Genomic DNA, 25,017 nt, shown 5'->3' on the forward strand with positions numbered 1-25,017 from the left:
CGAAGCAGACTTTGTATTGTTGAAGCTAGAGAGGTGAGCAGAGTAAGTCTGATTCCCTGTAAGGACTTCTCTGTTGACATCCACCCCTTGGCGCTCATATGACTTTAAGCAGTTGCGAGCTCCGTAAAAACTCTACTTAAACTAGAAAACCCATGTTCGTGTGTATATCAGATGTTCTCAAAAGTGCTAAAATGGATAAAGCGGGTTTTGCCCTCAGCCTCTCAAATGGTCGCTTTTAAGCACAACGGGGCTATCCCGAAAAATGCTGTTTTGAGAAAATCGAAGGTAAAGTATTTGGACTCTTGATCAGTTTCTTTAAAAGTAAAAGACAAGGAGAGTTTTCTCTAGTTTTCTCTATAACCAAACATATATACACACAAATGAAACCAAACTTCAATTGGTAAGGCAATGCTCACTTTTGGGGAAGGTCAAGATTTCTGGAACCCCCCGAATTCTGGGTTAGCCTGCTTGTCCTTCAAAGCGACCAAATGATCCAAGCAGTGTTGATGGGGGCGTAAAACACTTATAATTTTTGCAATCGAGGAAGTCTCTCTGAACTCTGAACGCATGCTCATCTGTTCTTCATCTCAAACACAATTAATTTTACAAAACATCAAAAACAGAGACTGAAACTGAATTTCAAGTTGTTTTTGTATTATAAATAAACATGTGTAAATACGTGGAGTAAAAGATATACAGTATATTTACAACCTGAAGTATACATGTATTCTTAGTAATATAAAATGCTCTTAACTTTGTCTTCATCACTTTGGAAGAAGACACAAAGCTAGATTAAAAATCAAAACTCGCTCAAAGTGTGTACATGTAAATTAAATCAAACATGATGTACAAAACATGTATTCATGTACCATATTCAGATATTCACGGTTGGCCCTTTTTGAATGCTGACCTTGGAAGACAAGGCTGAACATTAGTATCTATTGAGTATTGCACATTGCAGCATTTTATCACATTAGACCAGAGAGCATACTCATGGGTGGGTTGTGTCACACGACATACTTTCTTATGGAGGTACATATTCTCCTAGTAGACGTAAAAGTGATGGAAGGGTAAATCCATACATTGAATTCACTTACTTCTCATAAGTCTAGCTGCTTTCTTTGAAAGGGCATAAACACTACCCACTCCGTCAAAATCCCTCCTACTCTACATTCATCCATGTTGCTAAATATGCTTACCAAGCCACATGACAAAAGAGACGAAAATAAAATTCGAAATAATCTTAGACAAGTTGATTGAACTTGTTCCTCTTAGCATGAGGCCAACTTTTAAACATAATGGACTGAACTTGTTCCATAACATGAGGCCTACACTTGCACATAATCATAATGTTCTAGATAACTTTCACAGCGAGAGAAATCTTAAGTTATACATCTACTTGGACAAGACACTTTCAAGTTTGAGTAACTAAGATCAGTGGTGCGTGTGCCAGACCATTTCGCAAGTCGGGAACCTTAACTTAGACAAAAGTTAGGGTCCTCTCATGTGCATAAGCTGCGTTAAAAAACCCCCAACTGATTCCCTCAACAAATAATCAAATAAACAATTTTAAACACAAGATTTTAATAGAGTAGGTCACAGCATGCACCACTGAGCCACTCAAGAATGGTGGATATCCCAAGGGCCCTATTTATAGATCCTGGAGGCCCTCATTAAGCTCACGTGAGAAAAACGCTAACCTTCCTGTGATACAGAAAGCTCTGGATTCTCGGGAGTCTCCGGTAGCAGAACCTACACTACAATAGTCATAGACCAAACTTGTTCTGAAGAACTGAACTACTATTCTGAAAATTTATGACCCATCACACATTAAAGACTGGTGCTTCCTCTTTATAAAAACACAAACTGTCTATTCTTCAGTCTTGCTTACATAATATTAATAATATGTTGGCAGCACTGAAAAAAGTGGAGTCTGCATCTCAGCTTACCAAGACCAGAGTGAGAGACCAGAACCATTTCCAATAAAAAGAGGAGAAATTGGACAATGAACCCCAACAGGTTGGACGCTACCTTTTGGAACAAAGATGATTTATAACCAGTTCACAGCATCAAGCGTGATTCTTTCGAGCCGTTTCGGTAGGGTTATGAAGCTGGTCTGGTGGCGCGGGGGTGCCAACAAGTATTCATTCATAATATATAAGTGACTCTACTGCACATGGTTCTTGTATACTCGTTCAGATTCATATACATATTATTTATAAATGGAATGAATGGAAAACACCATTGATAGAGTAACAGTAGCACCATAAAACACGGACGGATTTTATAATAAAATATTACAGGTAATATGATGTAACATAAGTTTCATCTTGTTAAATTTCAAATGTGTATTATACACATATTAACATCACACGGTGCCAGAAGGAAAAAAGCATGAGAAAAGTACACATGATGCATTTATACAGTAATAATAGTATACAAAATGTACAGAATAAAGTAGCTACAACTGGCATGAAACTCCTTTTCAGATTTCTGACTGGTTACTTGTTGGTCTACAGACTACATGTAGTTACAACAAAGGGATACACCCCTATGACCATGTATAGCTGGGCACAGATAACAAAAACACTGAAAACTTGAAATCAAGGATAGCTTGTACAATTTTCCATTCCCTGACTGACAGATGTCTCTTTTAATTAATTTTTTTTATTTGTTAACCTGATTTATGGAGTGCCAAAAACATTTGTCAATCCCTGGCGTGTTTTAGTTATCCGTGTACCACTGTACTTTTTTTTCCAGGGCACTTTTAATTTGTCCCTCACCGCATGCCTGACGGTACAGGTGGACTGACTAATTACACCTGGGTGAAACACATCTCGCTCTTTCCCTCTGTCATCCCACCACACTTCGGTGAAGTACAAAGAAAAAAACGTCCCTATCCACATTTTGAAGAAGTATTTTTCAGTGCAGCATTAACAACATCAGCATTTAAAATAAATATCACAGCAAAGACTTGGGAATTCTATTTTTTTAAATATTGAAGCAGTATTGGTACATCACGTCTGCCATATTTGCAAATCTGAACACACGCCAGTTTCTACTCTAAACTCTAACCTCTACTAAGGTGCTGAGGAACTACCCTTGAGAGAACTCAAGTCCATGAGGAGCTCTCAGTATTGCCTGTTTATATAAAATGATTAATATATAATTTACATGAACTTCTCATTGTCTCCTTAAAATTTTGGCACAAAAGAACACCATCTTCTGTGATGCAATGGTTGGGCTCTTTGCTATAGATTGCAAGAGAAGTTCATTTCCTGAAAGGTGAATTTTTAAAAATTGAGTATCTTCGTCTGTCTGCTCGGTTATTGCGTCCCACTCAGCCTGAGTTAGCCCTGATAAGCAGAGTTGAACTACTTGAAGCAACCCACCTACTAAAAGACCTAAATTGTGTCCAAAAACCCCCATCAACAAGCAACATCATAAGTAACCAGTTTTTCTCTAAATTTGCATAGAGTAAAAGAGCATGTTCCTATCTATACATAAAAAGAGGTCATTCATGATCGTATTCACTATCAGAAAAATGTAAGCGTTCTTCAGTCTCGAGCTCCTCCTTCAAGGCATCTGCAATGTGGACATTATCTTTGAGCTTCCGGCCACCACTTAGAAGAATGTTTTTCACTCTCTTGTTCTCCGAGTTGGCAGCTTGCCACATTGTGTCTAAATCCTTTTCAATTTCTCTGAAAAATGATACAATTGAAATGATAAAATACAGTTCTTCACATAAACACTGATTTTTGAAAAGACAAAAAGACTACGGGTGGGACGTGTAAGGCAATTGTTTACCAAATCAGTTAATCAAGCTAAAGATATCATGCCGCTTGCTAAGCCTTCAAGCAATAACATAACAGTTTCAATGCCCGAAAGTACTCTTAATTGCTTTGTACAACAGTGACTTATTGTGACACTTGTCAACAAAGACGTCCGAATAAAATTGAAGACCTGTTTGAACACGAACAATTTAGAAAATTTGATAAGTTAAAATTGAATTTTCTTGCTAGACATTATGTTTAGAGAGTGTTTTGTTAAGGCATGGACATGTGTTTCAATTTCCTCATCAGTGTGATGCAATTCCGTCAAAGACTTTGTATATTTTATCATGCATATATATAAACAATTTGCATGTCTGTAATAATGGCCAAATAATTGAAAAAATGCAGTTTTGGTAAAGAAATGACAGTTAATAAATTGTCACTACAGATAATGAATGCACAAGTTATGAGGCCACTAATGTATAATTTGAGGCGTTTGATTTGAGAGTTTCAGAATAAGGGTCATTGAATAAAAAAGTCAGCTTACTCCAAAAACAGCCAATAAATGAAGAATGTGATAAGTAGATCCAATCTGAATTTCTACATAATATCCAAAAGCATACAACGAAATTGCAAGAAGCATATGAAGAAATTAGAACAGACTGTGTGTTACTTATAATAGGTACCAGAAACTAAATTTTCAAAGTAGCTGTATGCCAAATTTATCTGTTCCATATATAAAAGGCCTATATCTCATGAGAATTTCAGTACCATTCTTTAACCTCAAGCCGCCCGACCACGCACGGCTTCACTTTCCACGGCGATTCTCCAGCTCCTAATAATCGGACATATAAACAACTTACACCACTGAAACGAGGAAAAGCTGAACTTTTACAAGGTGTACAGCATTTGGTGTTTTATAGCGAAAGAGCAAAGAAACAGCAATCTGAATACCCTGATTTCACCCATACCATGTGCTCGGAAAGATGCGAGTGCCCGCGAGGCCGTGTTTACGCTACCTACTTATAATGTTTATATCTGGAACACCATTTGATAGACTGGCAAATCACCTCGTCGAATTCAAAACATTAAAGTTTAACTCTTTATCTTTGAAGGAGGTAAATCCACTACGTCGGGGCCCTTTTTGGTGCTTAATCTAAAAATGACAAAAATGTCATTAAAAGGGTTATTAAATCGAAACTAGCAAACCTATTTTGACAGTTTTTCATCTAATGAATGAACTTTCAGTATAAAAGACCTGTTTTTGGAAATTGCCGAAAAATAATTTGATGTCGAAGTCGTCGTAAAGGAGGGTTCCTGCCATGAACTTCCCACCAAATTCAAGGAGATTTCAAGGACGTTTCAAGGAGAATTTTTTTTAAATTCAAGGAGATTTGGTCAAGAAATTCATGACGAAAGCCTATTTCCGACAGGCCTACACTTATCCGAAAGAAATCATAGTGTCGATTTTCCTACAAAAACTCTGTTCCTGGGTGACTGCCACCCCGGCTTCTCAATTTTCCAGGGGTATGCTCCATTTATATATTATATATGTAATATACACACAAACGCGCGCATGCAGGTAGGTACATCATATCCAGTCAAAAACATGTCAGTGTGGCACTGGGGTATAGCGTGACTTCAGTATTTCAGTCTGTTCTTTACTTATTTATATTTTTTCCCTCATCATACTCGCACTACATATATAAAAATTAATTTGGTTTTGAGCCTGAGAAAAGGCCTAGAGCTAGAATATCGACTGTCAAAAACCAGTTTGGGTGTCAAGGTATATATAATAAACGTGAAAGCCAAACTCAAAGTAGAGTAATAACTTGAATGGCTCAAGAAGACCTATTCAGTGTGAGAGGTGTAAGAACTGTGGGAGGGCAAGAATATGCAGCGACACTGAAAATCTACGAATCTTGAAACAGAAAGCTAAAATATAGAAAATACAAGACATGATGTAATTTACTATCACTCACAAAATGAAACGGGAACCCTTCAGTTAAGATAAAACACGGCTTACAAGGTTTGAGTATGAGTATGACGGATCCCGATTCCACACAAAGCCTGCACCAACCCGCACTTTGCAGAGAGCTCTAGATCTAGAATCTAGTAGTAGTCAAAATTCTGAAAAGTAAAATCTACATCCAAGTTCAGTTATCGTCATCCGGTGTTGCTTTCAACCCCATCCCCTCCCCCCCTTGCGTCTAAAAATAAAAATCTATAATCCCCCATTCCCGAGTCCTATACTTTGAGGCGCTCAGACTTTGAATGAACTTAGGTGACCTCACGTCGATACTCACGATGTGATGCGAACAGACGAACCTGTCACGAAAGCGAGCCCGACAAGACGCTTGTATAAAAGTGACAGCACAGGACAAATGACTTATTTTCACGTTGACACAGCGTTTGTAATGCTCAACCTGCAGGTTACAAATGTTGCGTTGTCACTATTATCAGACTACTACCGGCAAATTTCTGGGTGGTAACGAAAGCAAAAGCAGATCTTGATTTTCCCGATCGAGCTTTGGTAGGGGCCCCATTACTCATACTCTTCCGTTTGCCGCCATAGCCGCCTGTCCGCGTGTAACGTACTCTCAGGCCGGGAAAAGTCAAATATCACAATCGCGACCGGCAAAAATGAACTCAAGGACATTATCGGATTCGGTTTTCAAGTATTCGAGAAATTTATATATTTTCCCAGGGCAATTTACAGAGATTTCTTCAAATTCCTCGGGCATTCCCGGGTCTCGGCAATTTTTTTTCAAATTTCTGGGTAATACCCGGGGGCCCCGGGGCCTGGCAGTCACCCTCTGTCCGATCTGGCAAAATTCAAGGAGTTTTCAAGGAGGTTCCTCAAATTCAAGGAGTTTTCAAGGGGGTTCCTCAAATTCAAGGAGTTTTCAAGGAGATTTTTTCCTTGAATGCAAATTCAAGGAGTTTTCCAGGACTCCTTGAATTCAAGGAGGCCGCGGGAACCCTGGTAAAGGAATGTGCCCAAGCGGCTCACCGAGCTGCTGAGAGTGGCTTGCCGGAGATAAGGAGTTAACACATCTGACTTACTTTTTGTCGCTCTCTAAAGACTGGATTATTTCTTCCTTCTCTTTCAGGAGCAAACGCAGGTACTGGATCTCCCGGTCATATTCCTTTTTCTGGCTGACAAACGCCTCATCTTGTTCCTTCATCCTGAAGTTTGTCCCAAAAAAGTATATTGTATGAACAAATGTTATTCTTATTAATAATGTTCTACACAAAGAATACCCTACTATATTCTTATTTCTGGAGCTCAGCTCTCAAGCTTTATTGATCAGTACAAGACCCCTGAAAAAATAAACACAAATTTTAAAAATTCCCATAAAAACGGCTGAACGTGTAAAAAATGTGAACTAAAATAAATCTCTAAATATTTTATCTTTAGTCAGTATCAAAATATCATATAACCAACAGGAACAGGGTAGTTTCTGAGCTCTTCTTCAACCATAATAAGATGTTGAAAATTTTGATTAGGTGCTGACAAAATGTTTCACAGCCCCAACTGTCTTGTAAATACAACAGTGTACATGCCCTTGAGGAACATCTCTTACCTGTCAGCGACTGTGTTGATTTTCGCTGATGCTTTCATTCTGTAAAGCTAAAAATAAACAGATCATTTAAGATAAATTCTCAGCATGAAGGTCTAAGAACAGAACACATATTTAAAATTTAAAGTAAATTGAAAGAAACTTAATTTCAATATGTCTTTAAAATAAGATCATGGAAAAGTGATCCTCTGACAACACTGGCACATTAATGATAATTTATAAATGCATGCAGTCTTTAACATAAATTCCACATTTTGATAAAAACATTCGTCTCAGCTCAGACGCAAAAATTTTAAGTATATTTTTATTTACCACAGATAACACAAGAATATTATTCTTAGACACTTTTGGCAAGAATAACTTAGCTTGGCAGTTAATAACGATTGAAAATTAACAAATTTAAAAAAAAAAAAAAAAAAAAAAAAAGAAGTTGAAAAACCTTGAGTTTTTCTTCCAGTTTTCCCACAGCCACAGAGCCAAGCATCATTTTGTTGACCGTCATCTTGTTCTCTTCCTGCTGCTCCCGTGCCTGCACAGACAAAAACACACACGACATAAACAAAAGAACATCAGGATTTTACATCTCTGCTTCTAAAGCACTAAAAAATAATCTTCAGGAATGTAATATAGATATATACAATAATAGTAATAATAGAGGTAAAAATAATAGCACAGAAATAGAACAAGGCAGAAAAAGGGGAAGTGGGCCACACGAGTGAGGTCACTCATCACTTTGGTGGGAGCTGTGCTAGGGTTTTCTCGTACGTTTTTTGGTGTTACTGTTGTCTTACTCCTTGACATCTCGTACAAAGACCATGTTTCAAATGCTGAGGCACGGAACAGAATCACCAACGCAGGTGGGCAGTATGAAGATCTACTGACCGCAGGGAAGAGACGAAATTAAGATGGTATGGGCATGTCACAAGATCCACAGGACTTGCCAAAACAATCCTACAAGGAACCGTACAAGGAAAGAGAAAGAGAGGAAGGCAGAGAAGGAGATGGGAGGACAACATTACAGAGTGGACAGGAAAGACGATGGGTGACAATCTGAGGAAAGCAGAGGACGAAGATAAATGGCGAGAGCTTGTTTTCAGATGCAGTGGTGCCCCCATGGTTGCCCCAGCCACGGGATAGAAGAAGAAGAAGAAGTTGTCTTAATCTTAACAAGAAACAAGGGCCAAAGGCAGAAGTACAGTGGGCCGTTGCTGAGACCAACATGATGTTCCTGTTATAGTTGAACCTCGTTTTAAACAGGGATCAAGTTTACATCATACATTATAACTAATGAGTAACACATGGGATCGCACATGAGATTTTCTTGGGCAGGTGGTCATTAGAGCAGATTTCACTGTATTTATATCCTTAGCACGATGTAAAACATGGCCCATATACATGAAAGACTCGGCTGGAATCTCCATTTACAGGATTAACTTGTCTGTAATAAAAATATTTTCTGGAGCAAAAAGGAAATATAAGGGAAATGTACATTAAATAGATTACCCACTACCAGTTTATCAGTTATTTCGTCTTTCTTTTCCAGTGATTTTTTTTGCTCCTAATCTTTCTTTTTCTTGTCCCTTAGTCTCAAGGAGGTTGACTAGACATCACTTGAGATGCACAGGTAGCCTAATAAAAATAATAGTTGCATTTATTTAGCACATACCAAGCTCCATAACAGGCTCTGTGCACTTTTTGTCTATTTGCAATCAAATGGTCCCCATTAGGTAAAAGGAACACATACAGATCTACAGTAGATCAAGCGCCAAGTGCCTACTTTTCATTCCATTACGTTCCTGTTACAAGTCTTGTTGCCTTGTTATATATATTTATTTATGCTTGCACATATTACACATAAATTATTATAATCCAAAAGAAGTGTCTTCCCTTATGTCTTTCATGATGCCCCACATTCTTTTCTTTCTTTCAGAGCTTACACTTAGAGCACTCCCTATTGTGTATACCTACCACTTTGTACACAGTGTCCCTCTCCAGTGCTGTCTTCTCAGCCTGAGGAAATGAACACGACAACTGTAAGTGAAAGGCAGCTAAACAATCAATTTTTAATGAGTAAATTAATGTTCAAGACTGAAACCTCTTTGTTTGGTAGCTCTTAATGCTCCTTTTCACGGCAAAAATCTACAGCACTATTACTAGTAATAATATAATACATACTACTACTCATCAAAACTCACGCAGTCTGGCATGTAGGCCTACAAAGTGAAATTAGCGGGATGCAGAAATCTTTTTGTAATGTACAAAGTTTGCTAGGTAGAATCTAAGTATGTAGAATATACATAATGTATAAGAGAAAATTCAAGACTTGAAAATCTACTTGCTATGGGCTTGTTTAGATATGTGCGTGCTAGACTGAGTATACCAATAAGAAGAAAAAAGGGGCAAGATGACACATGCACAACTCCAAAGTTTCTTCTCATTTGAGGAATAGACCTACTCTATATTAAAGAACTCTGATATAAAAAAAAAATAAAGATAATAATAAAACCAACCATAGAGAGTGAGGACACAACTCAAAATGAAACTGTACTTGCAAAAAAACAACAACTGGAAGTCACACATTGTACTATACAATACAGAATTACTCTATCAAGAAACTATTCTTTTCTGATTTGATGAAGCCCCCTCACCCCCATCCAAAAAGGAAGTAAAAAATTATGGTAATTATACAATCTTATAGAGCAGTAAGTCACGGAAACGAAAAAACAAAGTAATAATAATGATGTCTAGTTCCCAAATTTCTATAGCAAGTATAAAAGCAGTGCCAGGAAGTTACTTACCACTTTAATGACATTTGCAAGCTGTTCCTGTGTGATCATTTCTTTGTCTTCAGAAAGTTCTATAGCTCTGTGAAGGACTGTCATTTTCTGTTGTGCATGCCTAGAAATAAAGCATTGCAATATGTAGCCTGCACACTTTACGCAGTTAGATAATAGAGACTTTGATTTTTTTAACAGGAAGTCATTCATAGCGTGAGGTTTTTCAATCAGCAATGTCCCATAGGTAAGAAATTGTAAAGTCAGTAGAAGCTTATAAAAATGCTATATAAAAATGTAGTTTCTGATTTGTACTAACATTCAGCACCAATTTCAAAACAATGAACTGAACTAACAACCAATGGGTGGGAGTGAAATACGTGAAGCACCAGAATTCCAGACACCACAACTTAAATGCTAATATCACACAACGTCTTGACTCAATTATCTCAGCCATGGGACAAAGTAATTAACATGACAAAACAGAAAAAAATGTTTATGAATTATTAAACATTTTCCGAGCCTACAAAATTCTTCCTCATGACCCCTTTTGATGGATATTCATTATCTTTCGTACAACATCTTTCATTTGGGACTACTCTCCTCTAAAGAAAGACCTAAACCACTATACTTTTGGCAGCGAGACTCCAAGGACAAAGACAGAATGAAAAAAATTCTGCAAGGAAACCTGAGTCTGACTGCCACACTGATTCCAGTATGCAGGGGTATCCTGTTCAAACAATAGCTACAGGACATACACAGAAGAGGGAAAAAGAACTCACTTGACTGACTTTTGCATTGTTTTCACCTCAGCCTTCAGTCTCTTGTTTTCTGCAGTGATGTCCACCATCTGCATAGCTTGACTCTTCCTCTCCTGTTCTGATGCCTGACAAAATATTTTACACCATTCAGTCTCATAGTCAGGGTTGAAATTTATGTTTCATTTTTGGTAGTCCTACTTCCTAAGATATGTTTAGTTTTAGTAGAGGTTTTACGTGCTCTCAACTGCATTAGGTCATACGAGCGCCAGAAGATTAGAGGTGTTACAAGAGAGTAACAAACATAAAAAAGAAGGAGGGGAGATAAGGACGATAGATGTTTGATAGGAAAGAAGAAGCAAACCACACCAGAGCACCCGCCAACCACCCACTTCCTACAGTAAATTTACCGAACAACAAATGATAATAATAATAATAATAATAAATAGAATTTGTATAGTGCATTTCCACTCTCGACAGCAAGCTCTATGCGCTTTACACTATATTATTACCCCATCAGACCATAAAACACTCTGAAACATTTTCAGCTTCCCCAGGAGCATACAATAGAAAGATTATTTGATCAGGCTTTCATTTTTAAGTCAAAGTGATACAAATGAAGAATACATTCACTTGATGGAGAAAGAAAAATGTGTGAAATGGAAAGTAAAAAGACTTGCTTGTACAACCAAATATCCAATGCATTATATACTATAGGGCCTACACAAAAAAGTAATCAAAAACTGCAGTCACATGGCTCACAGTACCAATCAAAAGCATTTATAAAATATCTCTCTCCCATTCCAGGTCATATATATAAAGGAGGAAGAAAAAACAACAAACATAAAAACCAAGGTTATTTCTCTAGGGAAAAGTTCAAACCAAGGGTTTGAAGTGACAGGCATCTCTTCAATTTTATTTCAGCAAAGAAGCAATTCAACAATGTCAACTTCACTGATCAAATCAAATGTGAAAAATCTATTAACACAAAACTCAAACTCGGACAGAGTTTAAAAAAATAACTCTCAGATCAGTTTACAACAATATATGATGTAACTAGCATGAGAGTAATGCAGGGCAAATAAACAGTGACAAAATGGTAGTTGGAAAGTAGATAAAAAACCTCAAAGTACCTGAAGCTTTACACGAATGGAATCAACCTCTCTTTCGTATTGCTCCTTCTCCTCTGTGACAGACCTATAGAAGAAAATATGAACATGAAAACATATGACATATGCTGTGTACTACCTTAAATGATGAATAAAAAGAATACCGTCTCTCATGAAAATAATAAGTACACAACAAGGCCCTGATACCTTTCCTATGAGGAAAAATATAGTGGGGGTCTCCTTAGTCTGAAATCTGCAAAAACGTCAGATTTGATTCGGTTTAGCCTTGTTTATGGTCTAGACAGGATCTCAAATGGCGATGACTGTCTACTATGTAGAGTTAGGGATGCCAAGTTTGAGGCAAATTTCATATTAATTATATAAAAGTTTTGTTTGTTTTTCTTCTCATCTATCTTTTTTAGGAGGGAACGATGGCGGAGCGGTTAGTGCGCTGGTCTCCGAAGCGGAAAGTGTGGGTTTGAGCCTCAGTTCAGACACAGATTTTTTTGGGGACTTCGAGTTGAGGAAGTAAAGGCGGCCTGGAAAGGAACTGGCCACCCAACCACAATACGCCGAAGGCAAAGGAACTGGCTGGCCACCCAACCACAATACGCCGAAGGCAAAGGAACTGGCTGGCCACCCAACCACAATACGCCGAAGGCAAAGGAACTGGCTGGCCACCCAACCACAATACGCCGAAGGCAAAGGAACTGGCTGGCCACCCAAACACAATACGCCGAAGGCAAAGGAACTGGCTGGCCACCCAACCACAATACGCCGAAGGCAAAGGAACTGGCTGGCCACCCAACCACAATACGCCGAAGGCCCAGAAAGTTGTCTTACTAACAAGGCAATCTCTAATCGGATGCGGAAATAACTTTACTTTTTAAATCTTTTTTTTTGTCCTTGCTATCTGACTTGCGGGCTACATTGTGCTTTCTCTTCAATATTGTCAACTTGCTTAATTTGCTGAACAGTCACACAGAAAAGACAAAAGAGTAGATAGGCACATTGTACTGCACTTTGCGTTTGTCTGGAGAAGTGAGAAATCCCAATGCCTGTGATGTCATAAAACACACCACATGCCATCACATGTTCACATGTAGGGTCTTTAGGATTTAACTTTGTAGAGACAATAGGCAAAGGTTGTGCAACTGACGTACATTCGCTATCCTTGCATCACGTGGCCTATACATGGGCATTCAGTCACATTCCTGAACGTACCAGGGTAGAGCATGTGATTGCTAAATATACACTATATGCTTAAAGTATAAGTATAAAGGGAGGGATTGGAGGGCGCCCCTGATCAGTCCTTCTTTTTTTCCGTTCCCTCTATTGTTTCTGTCTGTTACTTGCTTTTTCCCAGCACTAAAGAGCTATTATTGCGCTGATGTGCTTCTCTTCACATTAGTAAATGAACACTATTTAATTCTAATGGAATGATAGGACTCACCGTTTCAGATCTGCCAGTGTATTGATATGTGAGTGAACGTCTACTCGAGCCCCTGACTCCATGACTATTTGGTCATGTTTATGTTTCATTTCCTTGAAGCGAACTCTTACTTCCTCCACCTCTCTCTCTGTATCTGCCTTCTCCCCTTCTGATATCGCCAATTTCTTTGCCAGTCTTGAGACTGTAGAAAAAAATAAAGTGAAAAAATAACAGCATCTAGGGAGTGCAAATAATATGCTTACAATAAAAAGATAATGTTAAAATGTTGGTCTAAAGACTTTAATCTATTTCAAATGAAGGCACACATGGCTCCAAACATTTGCCCTGGCCAAACTTGCTCATTTTAATCCAACCCTGAAAAGCAAGGTCTTCTCAAGTGCAAAAATTTGCCAAAATTGAGGAATTATAATTATAATACCATTAGAACTGAATTACACACAATACTGAATTGTGTAGGTTCTTCATCTAACATGAAAAATGAGGACACAATTTAAAAAGACATATCATATTAAACATTACAAAAACACTTTAAAAAACAAAAAACTTTCTCAAAACAATGGTAAAGCCACACTGACAACATAGTTGTTACGGGCTGAATTATCTATCTCAGCTCTTAGGTGGACAAACAGCCTTGTATGCTTAATAAAGTTTAAAAAAACACACAACAACCTTTGTCATTATTCTCTTTTCCTACTTTGACGGATATGGTTATAAAAACCTGCCTTACATAAACACAAAAGTCTGATTCATAGTTTCAATATAATACAGGCCCACACAATTGTAATAGGACACAGTTGAAAATAATCTAATAATCTAACAGGGACAAAATGTTTATTCAAAAGAAAGTGTTAGATTGGAGTCTACGGGGCAAGAGATCAACAGGAGTGCCATGCCGAACCTGGAGTAGAGTCACAAAGAATGAAGTACAGAAAAGTGGGAAAACATGGAACAATGTCAAAAGACTTTCCCAGGGTAGGGAAATGTGGAAAGTGTTTGTTTGTGGTCTATTCCCTGGTCCAGGGTAAGAAAGGCAATAATAATGATAAAAATATTAAAAGTATATTCTTGCAAAAACTTTACCTATTTAATGGAAAATATCTTCTAAATCAATTCTTTTCATAGAATACCTCTTCATTAGTTCCTGTTCTTCTATCATAAAGTTTCAGTGATTAATTGTAAATAATAGTAAATATTTTAAGCCCCCATCAACATCATTTTTACCAGTTAAGAGTCCCTGCCAGTCAGGGTCAACTTGAACTGAGTGAAACACAATGTCCCTGCAGTCTCTTGATAAAATAATTTCCTCATGTGGGAACCGAATTCATGTCTTCTGCCTGCATTGGTGAAGAGCCAAAGCAATACACCACAGAATTCGGGTCCCTTCTGTTCTTCTTTCAGGAAAGATTTGAGCAAAATTTTTCCTGTCTTATGGGCCTCCATACAGATAACCTAGAGCCAGGTCGGTACAAAGATACAGCAGATGTCACACTGGTAAGAGATGGTCTGAGTAAGAGCGACTTGTATCTACTCACTCTCGGCCATATGCGCGGTGTACATGTCCTTGGCCTTGCTGGTCTGGACTTCCAGCTGTTCCATCAGCACCTGGTTCTCCTCCAGCACCAGACGGGCCTGCTCCTGCAGCTGTTGCCTGGGAAAACCACACGCACAAGGGGAAGAACTTTCAACTTCAGCTCCTCCTTAATAACTCCCAAAGTGTACTCTGACTACGGGTGTTTTGATTGATTGATCGATCGAGTAGGTGTTTTACGACACTATCCACTCAATTTTGGTCATGTAAGTGCCAACAGGTTTTACTGTAACAATTCTATCATCATGTTATGTTTTAGTAAGAGTTTTACGGGGTTCACAACTGCATACGGTCATATCATCATTATGTTCAAAGGACGGACAGACATTTATAATGAAGATCTTTGTAAATATGGTGAAGACTCTTATTTACATTGGTATTTACAATATTTATTTCAGTGTATGTACATACACAGACAATGACAACAATACATTTCTATATCCTATCAAACAATCTTATTTCTTTCATAAAACTCAAAATTTTTTTCAAACTAACGAGGTCAAAAAGAGTTTTGACATCTTTACATCTGAAGTACTGTGGGTGTTATCGTAAGGTTCTTCTTTTTTTCTTTCCCTCTCTTGTTTCAGTTTGTCTGTCCTAGTGTGCGGGCACAGTGGAGTCGCTTTCCCCTCACCATCCCCTCACCATCACCAAACAGTCACCTGTTTGCCTACACTGAAATGTATTTGTGTAACTACAGTTGTATGAGACCAAGTAGAAGCCGCTCAGTCTCCGCACCATCACCAACGGCGCACCAAAAATAGTTGGGGCTTGCTAACTTAGAGCAGCACTAAAACTGCGCAATGAGAAAATTGTTGATCAGTGAACATGAAACCTGATGTTTTAATTGCTGCTGTCCAAAAAAGACCAGGTCTTTATGACAAGACTGATTCCAACTACAGCATACGCAGGCGCACACACACACAGAGAAATAATGTTGTTGGTTGTTGCTTGCATTAAAGTTGAAATCTAAACAGGGAGTACGATGATACCTTTCTGCGCAATATGGCAACTGCTCAAAATGCAGTATGTTTAACTTTATTGAGCGTTAAAGCACATAATATTCAGCCACGACATGAAACCTTCTCGAGAATGGAAATTTAATGTTTCTCAAATTTGTATTTAACGCTTGGTAGCTCTTTTTCTGGTTGTTGCGATAGGTCGGTTCTGGAGTTGCCTAATTTTCCTCAATTTTGATCACGGTGGATCAAAGAACCTCATGGATGAGTATAAAATTATGACGGACTTTGATTGCCTTCACAACATTTGTAGCAGACTTAGGCTGCCACCATCTTGAACGGTGACAGGGGAGGGGAAAGCGATTCCACTCTGTTTCCTCCTCCCACCTTCTTTGGTGTACACCAAAATGGTGAGACAATGGTGTGGGATGGTGAGGTGAATGCGAATCCTTTGTGCCCGCATGCTTTCTCTTTCCTGTTACTAAATGACTGTTATTGTGTCAGGGTGTTTCTGTTTACTCAATCAAACAAAGAAACAAAACTGCTCAAGTATGGTCTCCTACTTATTAACTACTTTTCCAGTGTAAGTGCCTGCAGTTTTCATTTCTACTGTCATGGTATCAAAAGTAACCAGGAATTGAACAACGAACTTTGATGGCATGAGAAGTGAGCTATATGGAGTAACTGAAGTCCCACAGTGTTGAATTGCACTTTGTTTTTACTGCAAGGTATTGAGTAATTTCCATTTTTTTTTTTTTGGTCATTGTCTTTTCGAGTATAGTTAATGTATGGTTGTGAAAGTTCTTCTTTATGTGGGAGAACTGTTTTTTCTTGTGACTGTGAAATATTTTTCCTTGTGTGGATGATTATGTGATTGGTGTAAAGTGCTCAGAGCTTATACTAGTACAGGATAGAGCGCTATACAAATGCAATCTATTACTATTATTACCAGTCAATCAACAGCCAGAGTAGAGATTCCACTCACCACTCAGAAGTGTCTCCAGCTCCACTCAGTCCCGGTCCACCCATCATGCGGAGTCGCTGGTTCTCTTTCAAGATTTCTTCTGCTCTCTTTCTCAGAGAAGCCAACTCATTCTGAAGTGAAAAAGGCAGAGTTTATCCACACTATCAATACTTAGCAGTCTTGCCACCAAGCAGACACATTCCCAAAGCAGCAAAAAAACCTTCAACAAAACTGAGACAAAACTTTCTGTTCATGAAACAATAATAATATGTATACAAAGACAGAAAACCGATAATGACCTAATAAGTACCTAAATATATGATGTTTGCTTACTCTCATTCATTTGTCTACATAAAAACAAAAAGATTCAGTTACCACGGACTATTAAGATAAGGAAATAACTAATCTTTGGCGGCCATTTTCTCACTAGTTTTACCTCTGAAAACAGATGACCCCACCTCCTTCATTCTCACATACCTCAACTTGTATTAAAGATAAATGGATATTTTTTTTCATCCAAACAAAGCCAAGTGAACAACCTTTAAGGTGATACCAATAACTCTACATGCCCAAAAATTGACGAGAGCCTGATTCCACCACGCTGCCTCACATATTATAATGTTCTCTGTGGCTGCTGTCCTCTCCAGATTGGTCACAGTGCGTGCTCCTTCCCCAGCTCTCATGATTGCTTCTATACCCTCCGTAACATTATTCTTTTTCTGTGCAGTCCTTTTAATTTAATGGCCCAGATCATGCCCTTGCCTTTAATCAACGTTTTTCAGAAAAATCCACAAAGAAATTAGTTCTTTAATGGGCATGAAAGGTGTGGAGCCAAAAAACAAAAATTTGATAAAAATTCACAAACCTGTGGAAAAATGCAAGTTTCTTCACTTTGATTATTTTGACGAGAGCCTGATTCCACCACGCTGCCTCACATACATCATCTGAGCTCGACTAAACAAAAATGATAGATAAGAGAGAATGAATAAATGAAAGAAAGAATATATCTATTGCTACCTTGGAATCCTCCAGAAGTTTGTTCTTTTCTTCGATGTGATCATCATATGCCAAGTAGAGAGGTGCCAGGTACCTCTTGTTGATCTGCAGACATAAAGTGCAGAGCAAGGTAATCCAATGTGATTTTTGAACACCATGAATTAGGCAATATACACATTGGAACACTTTAAAAATTATGACTTTTGAATATCTGAAGATTATAGTTATAGCACTTTTAATATTACTTGTAAGCTCTTAAAAAAGCATGCATATGAGGAAAACTGTATGCTTACTCTAAGAACAAGGCCAGGTATTCTTTGATGAATAGAATGGGGTACCATTTAAGAAATGGAAAGAATTTTTATTATATCAAAAGTGAATCCTTTTCTGAAATATGGTTGTTTGTTTGAGAAAAGACAAACATGTCAACACAAAAATGGTCATTTATAGCTGGAATAAAAGCAAGACATGCAGGCATGGAGGCTGAAACAACAGAGGGAAAGTAAAGAAGTGGGGTCAACAGCAGTCCCTTAACCTCAACAGTACAACTCAAAGTATCAGACTTGAAAACAAGATGCCAATAATATAAGCATAATTTATTGAGCAAGGAAGTCACACAATAATATTACTTACCAACCAAGACGGGACAGGTCCCTTGGAAGGAAGTCCATTTACTTCTATAACCTGGGAAACAAAACAGCATGGCTAGTAACGGTAAATTGTGAGGCATCATGGTGAGATCAGGTGCAAGTCAAAATAATGAAATCGAGGAAACAGGCATTTTTCCGTTAGTTTGGCAATTTTTATTGAATTTTTGGTTTTGCTCATATAAAATAAACACATTTCTATGTGAATCTTACTGAAAAACATTGATTTAAGGCACAGAATATGTAATTATCAGTTTTCAAGGACAATCAAGCAATCAAAGGTTCCACACTTTGGCGGCCATTTTCTTGTTAATTTTACAACTGAAATCAGGGGACCCAACCTCTTTCAATCATAAATATCTTGACTTCTATTGAAGATAAATGAGCATTATTTTTAGTTGAAAACAAGGCAACTGAATACGGTAATAACCTTTCAGATGATACTAATAACTCCACAAGCCCAAAAATTGATGGATGCCCGATTCCACCGAGTCATTACACAAATGAACTTTTGTTTTAAAATAAAGACCCCTTCCAATGCATGCTTGCTATGCAAATAGCTGTACATATCCATGCTTCGAAAACAATGAGTTTCAAAAGATCCTGCAGACCATATATAACAAAAGTTTAATACATTGCTAGGTTGATTAAGTGCAAATTACCGTACAACATGGAAAACAATATTCAAAGCATTCTTTTATTTGATCATTTCACAGTCTTGGTCTTATATATTATGTACATGATGCGGCTGTAGGCAGGAAATTGCTCAACTTTCAAATTTTGCATTTGATGAAAATTTTTTCACGCAAACAGTACATCTCATAGCATCATCCTAAACACTATCGGTGGGTGATTGGCAGGTGCTTTGGTGGGGTTTGCTCCATTTTTTGTATCAAACATCTGTCTTCCTTATAGCCCCCTCCTTCTTTTTTTGTGTTTGTTACTCCGCTGTAAAACCTCTGATCTTCGGCCTTTACATGAATGATGTAATTGTGTTCCAAGTGCCATAAAAAAAAATTTAAAAAATTATTGAACATGAGCATACCAGTATTCATTGGGGTCTCTTCTCTTGGATGTTCTTACTGAGAAGACCCAAGCAGCCCTGGCTCGCCCCCCCCCCCCCCCCCCCCAATCAAATTGTGTCAATAGGGGTGTAAAACACCAGCACTTACACACATAAATATATAGTCCAACCTGTCCAAGCAGATCAACTACTGTCGAGGAGAAAAGTGGCCATTTTAGACAGGTAGTTAGTGTCATTGTAATATATGTTTAACACTTTTAGTACCGTCGGCAACTTTAGTTGCCAGGCCGTAGTATGTGCTCCTTACCGCTAGCGACTTCAGTCCCTGACTCGACTAGGCACACTAAACATAATCAAATAACAGACAGAGCCACTGCCCTGAAGTAAATACCAAAGGAAGTCTCTCTATATGATGACACCTGAATGGTTAATGAACCTCTGTGAATGTTTAAAGCATGTTACTTGGGCTGCAAAGGTTTTTTTAATTTTAAAAAGTCTACCAAAGCTTCAGTGTTCTAAACTGGTGCAGTAATAATAATAATAATAGATAGCATTTGTATAGCGCAAATCCCCGCTCAACAGCAAGCTCTGAGCGCTTCACAATCTTTACTTGAGGGTTTTTCACTACATGAGCCTACAGTACTGAAAGAGTTTTAAAAAAGCAAGGCAGGAGAGGGAAGTAGTCGTCTGTACTTGTACAGGTGATTGTTTTGAACAGGTGGTCGTTAGAGCAGATTCCACTGTATATATTATTACAATAACAGACAGTAATTGGCAATGCAGATCAGACGGAGAGACACCGACCTTCTTGACATGGTTTGGGTCAACTGGCCTGTATTTGGCCTGGTAGTCACTCAGCTCAACATTGAGTCGATGAACGCTTGTCTTTAGCGTCTCATTCTCCTCTTTCAAATCCTCCATCTGTCTCCGTACATACAGGGTCTGGGCCCCTTCAATATCTTTAAATGAAAAATACAGAAAAGGAGAAACAAAGCAAGGTTAAGAATGTTCCTACAGGTGAAGATATTTGAAGTGACGCTAGAGATAAAAAGAACGACATTGACTTTACAGTGTACATTTGAATTTAGGAAAATGTAAATCAATTCAATCATTGTCCTCAAAAGAAGAGACATGTAAAAATCAGTTAAGGAAGTAATTGACTGAAAATGAAACATAAATGCTTGTATTAAAATTGATGCATTCTCTTGATACAAGGACCATTCAAGGTCACAATAATTCTTTGCTTCACTTGTCTAGTCTAATTTAAAGTTTCAGGCACAAAATAATAAGACGACAACTATGTGAATGACCTTTAAAGTTTAACTCTAATTGTGAAACAAAAAGATTGACAAAAATGAGAGAGATCTCTCAAACACTGACATGACGACGACATGACAGGGGTATTGAAGTTACATTCAACCTATTATTTTTACTGTACTGTACTTAAACACTTTCAAGAAAATATTGGCTGGTAAAGCATGTGACAGCTTTTACCTAGAAAGAACCGACAATAAGAAAGTAGTATGAAATCATCCTTGTATGGAACTAGAACAAAACGCTTCAAACATTCTTACCCCCATCTCTGATGGCTTCTGCCACTTTGCGTAAAGATGACAACTCAGCTTGCATTTCTTCATTCTGTAGTTTGAGCTGTTGAAACTCCATCTCTGTGGAGAGCTCTCGTGCACTGCGAGGGGTCCGGCTGCGAGCTGACCGTGCCCCTGAAAAAAGCAACCAGAGCTCATTATACTCTAACCTTAATAAATATCTTATACACACTCAACGCTGAGTGGTAAGCAGAAACAAACACATGTTGTAATTTTGTGATAAATGCGTTAATCATTATTTTAAAAAGATGATTCTACACAGCAAAAACACTTTCAGGATTTAACTAATAAAACAATAAAACAACCCTCCTCCCCTTTAAAAAAAAATTTAAAAAATAGAATTTGGCTATTGAAAGCATATCATTTTGTTAAAAATAGGACTGTTTTGTCAAACCTTGAAAGGATAGTTTAAAAAAACAACCCAATAATAACGCAATAGTTTCCAGGAGACAGACCATTATGTTGTGCAATCCCTGAATCTATCAGTTTATTATTTTAACAAACTGAGTCCAGCAAATGACCAATAAAATGTTGGTACATAAGTGTTGGGCCAGGTGCACTACTGAAAATTGCATTTTGTGATATATACAGGGCAAATTTTAAATATAACTATACAGTTGACAAGCATCTGATGGAAAGAAGCAAAGTAGTGAGAAGGACTCTTTTACTTCAGGTTATCATAATACACTTTTGTGAACATCAGTTAATCTGAATTGTTTTAATTTTGAAAGTTAAATGGCTCACCTTTTTCAAGATAGAAATGGTTCAGACCTAAAGTCTTTTCCAACGAAAAAAAAATTGAGCCAGATTTTTAATGAAAGTACAAGGGAATATTTTACAGACAGCTGAACGAAATGCCTGCTCTGACGATAACCAATTAATAGATCTTAGTAGGCCTATAAAATGTTGCTAAAAACTAGCAGAAACAAAATGGAAAAACATTTAGCAGTATTTATACAGCTATAAATACTGCAACTTCAAAATAAAACCCTAGGTGCCTGAAGTTGAGATCTACAAAAGGGAAAAACAGGCAAAAACAGAATCTTTTTGCGAGTAATGGCTTGGTCCATAACAAAGATATAGTTTCTAACTGTATAAAAAATAGAATCAATAAGGTGAAAGATCTTATGACAAAAATGATTAAATAAAATCACTCATACCATATTATTAATCATTTTCAGCTCTTAAGCTCTAATGACAATAATGTGAAACCGAAAGAAGCTTATGAGTGATGAGCATCAGTTTTACTATCCTGTGACAAAAGCAAAAGTTGAGAAAAGGTTGGCACTGTTAATTCTTATCATCTATATCGGCAATCTCCAATGATATACAGCAAAGATTCAATGAAAAGTTCACAGTGTGAAGGAAAGCATCGACATGCACATTATTACACTACAGGTTTGAGTGAAAAGTTTGGTTTGAGCTAAAGTTGCAGGTGAATGTTATTACTTATGGCATAACTGTCACACAAACTGACTTGTAGTAGTAAACGATAATCAGGATAGATACATAGAAAAGTGATCCAACTGACAGGAAAATCATATGGTCTTTTTCACTCATAGTTACTAATAATTAGGAAGCACTTTCAACAATGAAAATAGAAGAGGATCAGCTGATATTGTATCATTCAATTAAGTGTATCTGAAAGACTAAAAAAAAACAACCAAGTTTGGATGAGAATTTCTCTTAATCTTCTTTCTAAGATAAGCCAAGTAGGGGATTAAAAGGAACATAATATTAAGCATGTTATTCTCTAATGTGTGTGTGTGTGTGTGTGTGTGTGTGTGTGTGTGTGTGTGTGTGTGTGTGTGTGTGTGTGTGTGTGTACTATAGCCTCTTTCAAAAGACTTATAAAAGGGTCATCCATCACCCAATAGCTCAGGAAACACTGCACTAAATAAGCACTCAGAACTTTGATGGTAAAGAGAACTCTAATCACACTGGTGGAAGGGCAGAAGTTCCAATCTACAGAAAAAACTCTGCATTTCAAGGAACAGTCACATTAAAGCTTTTTCTCAATCACTCTTGAGGAAAAGAAAAAGATGGAAACTTGCGACCGTTTTGTAATTCCTAATGTACCAATGACTGTAAAAATAAAAAATGGGAATACTGGAACAAATGAACCATGAGCAAAAATAGTGAAAAACAGGTATAAACTGTGGAAAATGAAAGCGAGAAGCTTTTGAAGAAATGAATTTGCTTTTAAAATATTTTGATTTAAATCCTTGAATATGTTTGTTAGATGGGGTCACTGTAGTATTACTGGATCAGCAGCTCTCCAATATTAGATCAATTCTTCGTAAGCAACACTGACCATACTGAAGCATCTCCCACACACCTGTTAGCTCACATGAAAGTATGAAAAAACCAAGAGGTTACAAGTTACACAAAAGAAAGAAAGAATACACAGAAAATCTACCATACATAGGAAGCAATGTAAATGAGACAAACGTAAATAACCAAGTAAAATTGAGGAAAAGGCTACAAAAAGATGTTACAACATTGTGCTCAAAGTTTCAACACAGATTCAACCATCACTAAAAAATCTCAAATTTCTAACATTTATCTCAAAAGTCAACGATAGAAGATGATATAATTAAAGAGTTGGGTCTCTGATTGAAATTTTACGCAGGTTACTAGTGTATTCCATTCTTAAAATTACACCAGGTATCTCATTGTGTAAACCATTTCCACCTGGGTTACCTCCCTGAGCAGACACACCCACCTGGGCTACCTCCAGCCACACCTACAAATGTGGGTACCCACACTAAAACTGCAATAACTTTCCCTCAGAACAGCTACAGAATTATCGGACAATAAGTATACGGAAGTGCACGAACGGTAACTCAATAATAGTTTTTATTAAACTTGGAAATGATGGACTGGACCAAGTTTTAGAGAGACATCAAGGATTCGGATTTTCTCATGGTCAGGTGGCTGCCTGAAAACAAGTATTCTCATAGGTTATCGGCAATAAGTTAAAAAGCTGTTCTTTTTTCTGTTTGAAACCGAGCACAAAAAGATATATGAAATGTGAATAAAGCATAACACAAGGAAAGTTTGAGTTAGCAGTCACACATAGAAAAGGCGGAATGAAGCATTATCATTGAGGTTCAAGTGTGCAACATGGAGGAAAAATGAAGAAAAACAAAATAGTTTCATTGATAGTAGGAAAACAAAAGAATAAAAATAAAAACCAACTTTAAACGTCTCATGACAAATCTGATCAATGAACCTGGAATTTAAATTATGCTCAACATATTTTCAATAGTTATGTTAAACTGTAAGCCTGTCTGTTTGAATTAAATATAGGAATACGATTATTCTACATGTTATGTTAGACTGATTTCAAGCTGATTAATCCTACAGGGCATACTTGTCGGCTTTGCCTGCTGTTGACTCGACGTCGCTGAACTAGCTTTGATCAGATTCTCAATAGTCTCATTATCAACAAGGCCAACATTCCGCCCTTTTCTGTTGACATAGAAATGGCCACTCTCTTCCTCTACATCTTCTCCTGGTCGGGCCTCCAGGTCTTGAAGGGCGTTGTGTACACCATTCCGCTGACCATTCGCCGTCCGATCTGACATGTTGAGCAAATCTGGAGAGAGTTCTCGGGACCCGGGAGCCTCCGTGTTTTCTTCCTCGGGGTCTTCCATTAGGCTATCTACAACACAAGTTACCGTGCGTGAGGCCGGGGGCCGGTGGGTGAGTGGGACAGTGGGACAATGGGGGTGTCGGGGTGGGAGTGCCATTTGTGCATTAAATAGACCAAAAAACA

At 37.7% G+C, this 25,017-nt stretch overlaps 1 protein-coding gene across 2 annotated transcripts in view; it reads right to left on the minus strand.

The window, feature by feature from the left end:
- Positions 1-633: 633 nt before the first annotated feature.
- The window catches only part of LOC101852072 (centrosomal protein of 89 kDa), a 35,218-nt gene continuing 10,834 nt past the window's right edge, over positions 634-25,017 (minus strand). Inside the window, exons 7-22 of one of the 2 annotated variants that reach the window (XM_005090507.3) lie at positions 24,613-24,903; positions 21,204-21,350; positions 20,434-20,588; positions 18,592-18,642; positions 17,980-18,063; positions 16,984-17,093; positions 14,984-15,099; positions 13,452-13,632; positions 12,023-12,086; positions 10,914-11,017; positions 10,156-10,255; positions 9,326-9,367; positions 7,797-7,886; positions 7,361-7,407; positions 6,840-6,962; positions 634-3,701 (exon numbers count right to left, since the gene is read on the minus strand). In XM_005090507.3, the coding sequence (XP_005090564.1) occupies positions 3,515-3,701; positions 6,840-6,962; positions 7,361-7,407; positions 7,797-7,886; positions 9,326-9,367; positions 10,156-10,255; positions 10,914-11,017; positions 12,023-12,086; positions 13,452-13,632; positions 14,984-15,099; positions 16,984-17,093; positions 17,980-18,063; positions 18,592-18,642; positions 20,434-20,588; positions 21,204-21,350; positions 24,613-24,903 (1,892 nt within the window). In that variant the 3' untranslated portion in view covers positions 634-3,514. The remainder of the gene's footprint in view (positions 3,702-6,839; positions 6,963-7,360; positions 7,408-7,796; positions 7,887-9,325; positions 9,368-10,155; positions 10,256-10,913; positions 11,018-12,022; positions 12,087-13,451; positions 13,633-14,983; positions 15,100-16,983; positions 17,094-17,979; positions 18,064-18,591; positions 18,643-20,433; positions 20,589-21,203; positions 21,351-24,612; positions 24,904-25,017) is intronic. The other variant, XM_035971599.1, reaches the window with a different exon arrangement.

This window comes from Aplysia californica, unplaced genomic scaffold (genome assembly GCF_000002075.1).
Source record: "Aplysia californica isolate F4 #8 unplaced genomic scaffold, AplCal3.0 scaffold00018, whole genome shotgun sequence".
Taxonomy (NCBI): Eukaryota; Metazoa; Mollusca; class Gastropoda; order Aplysiida; family Aplysiidae; genus Aplysia; species Aplysia californica.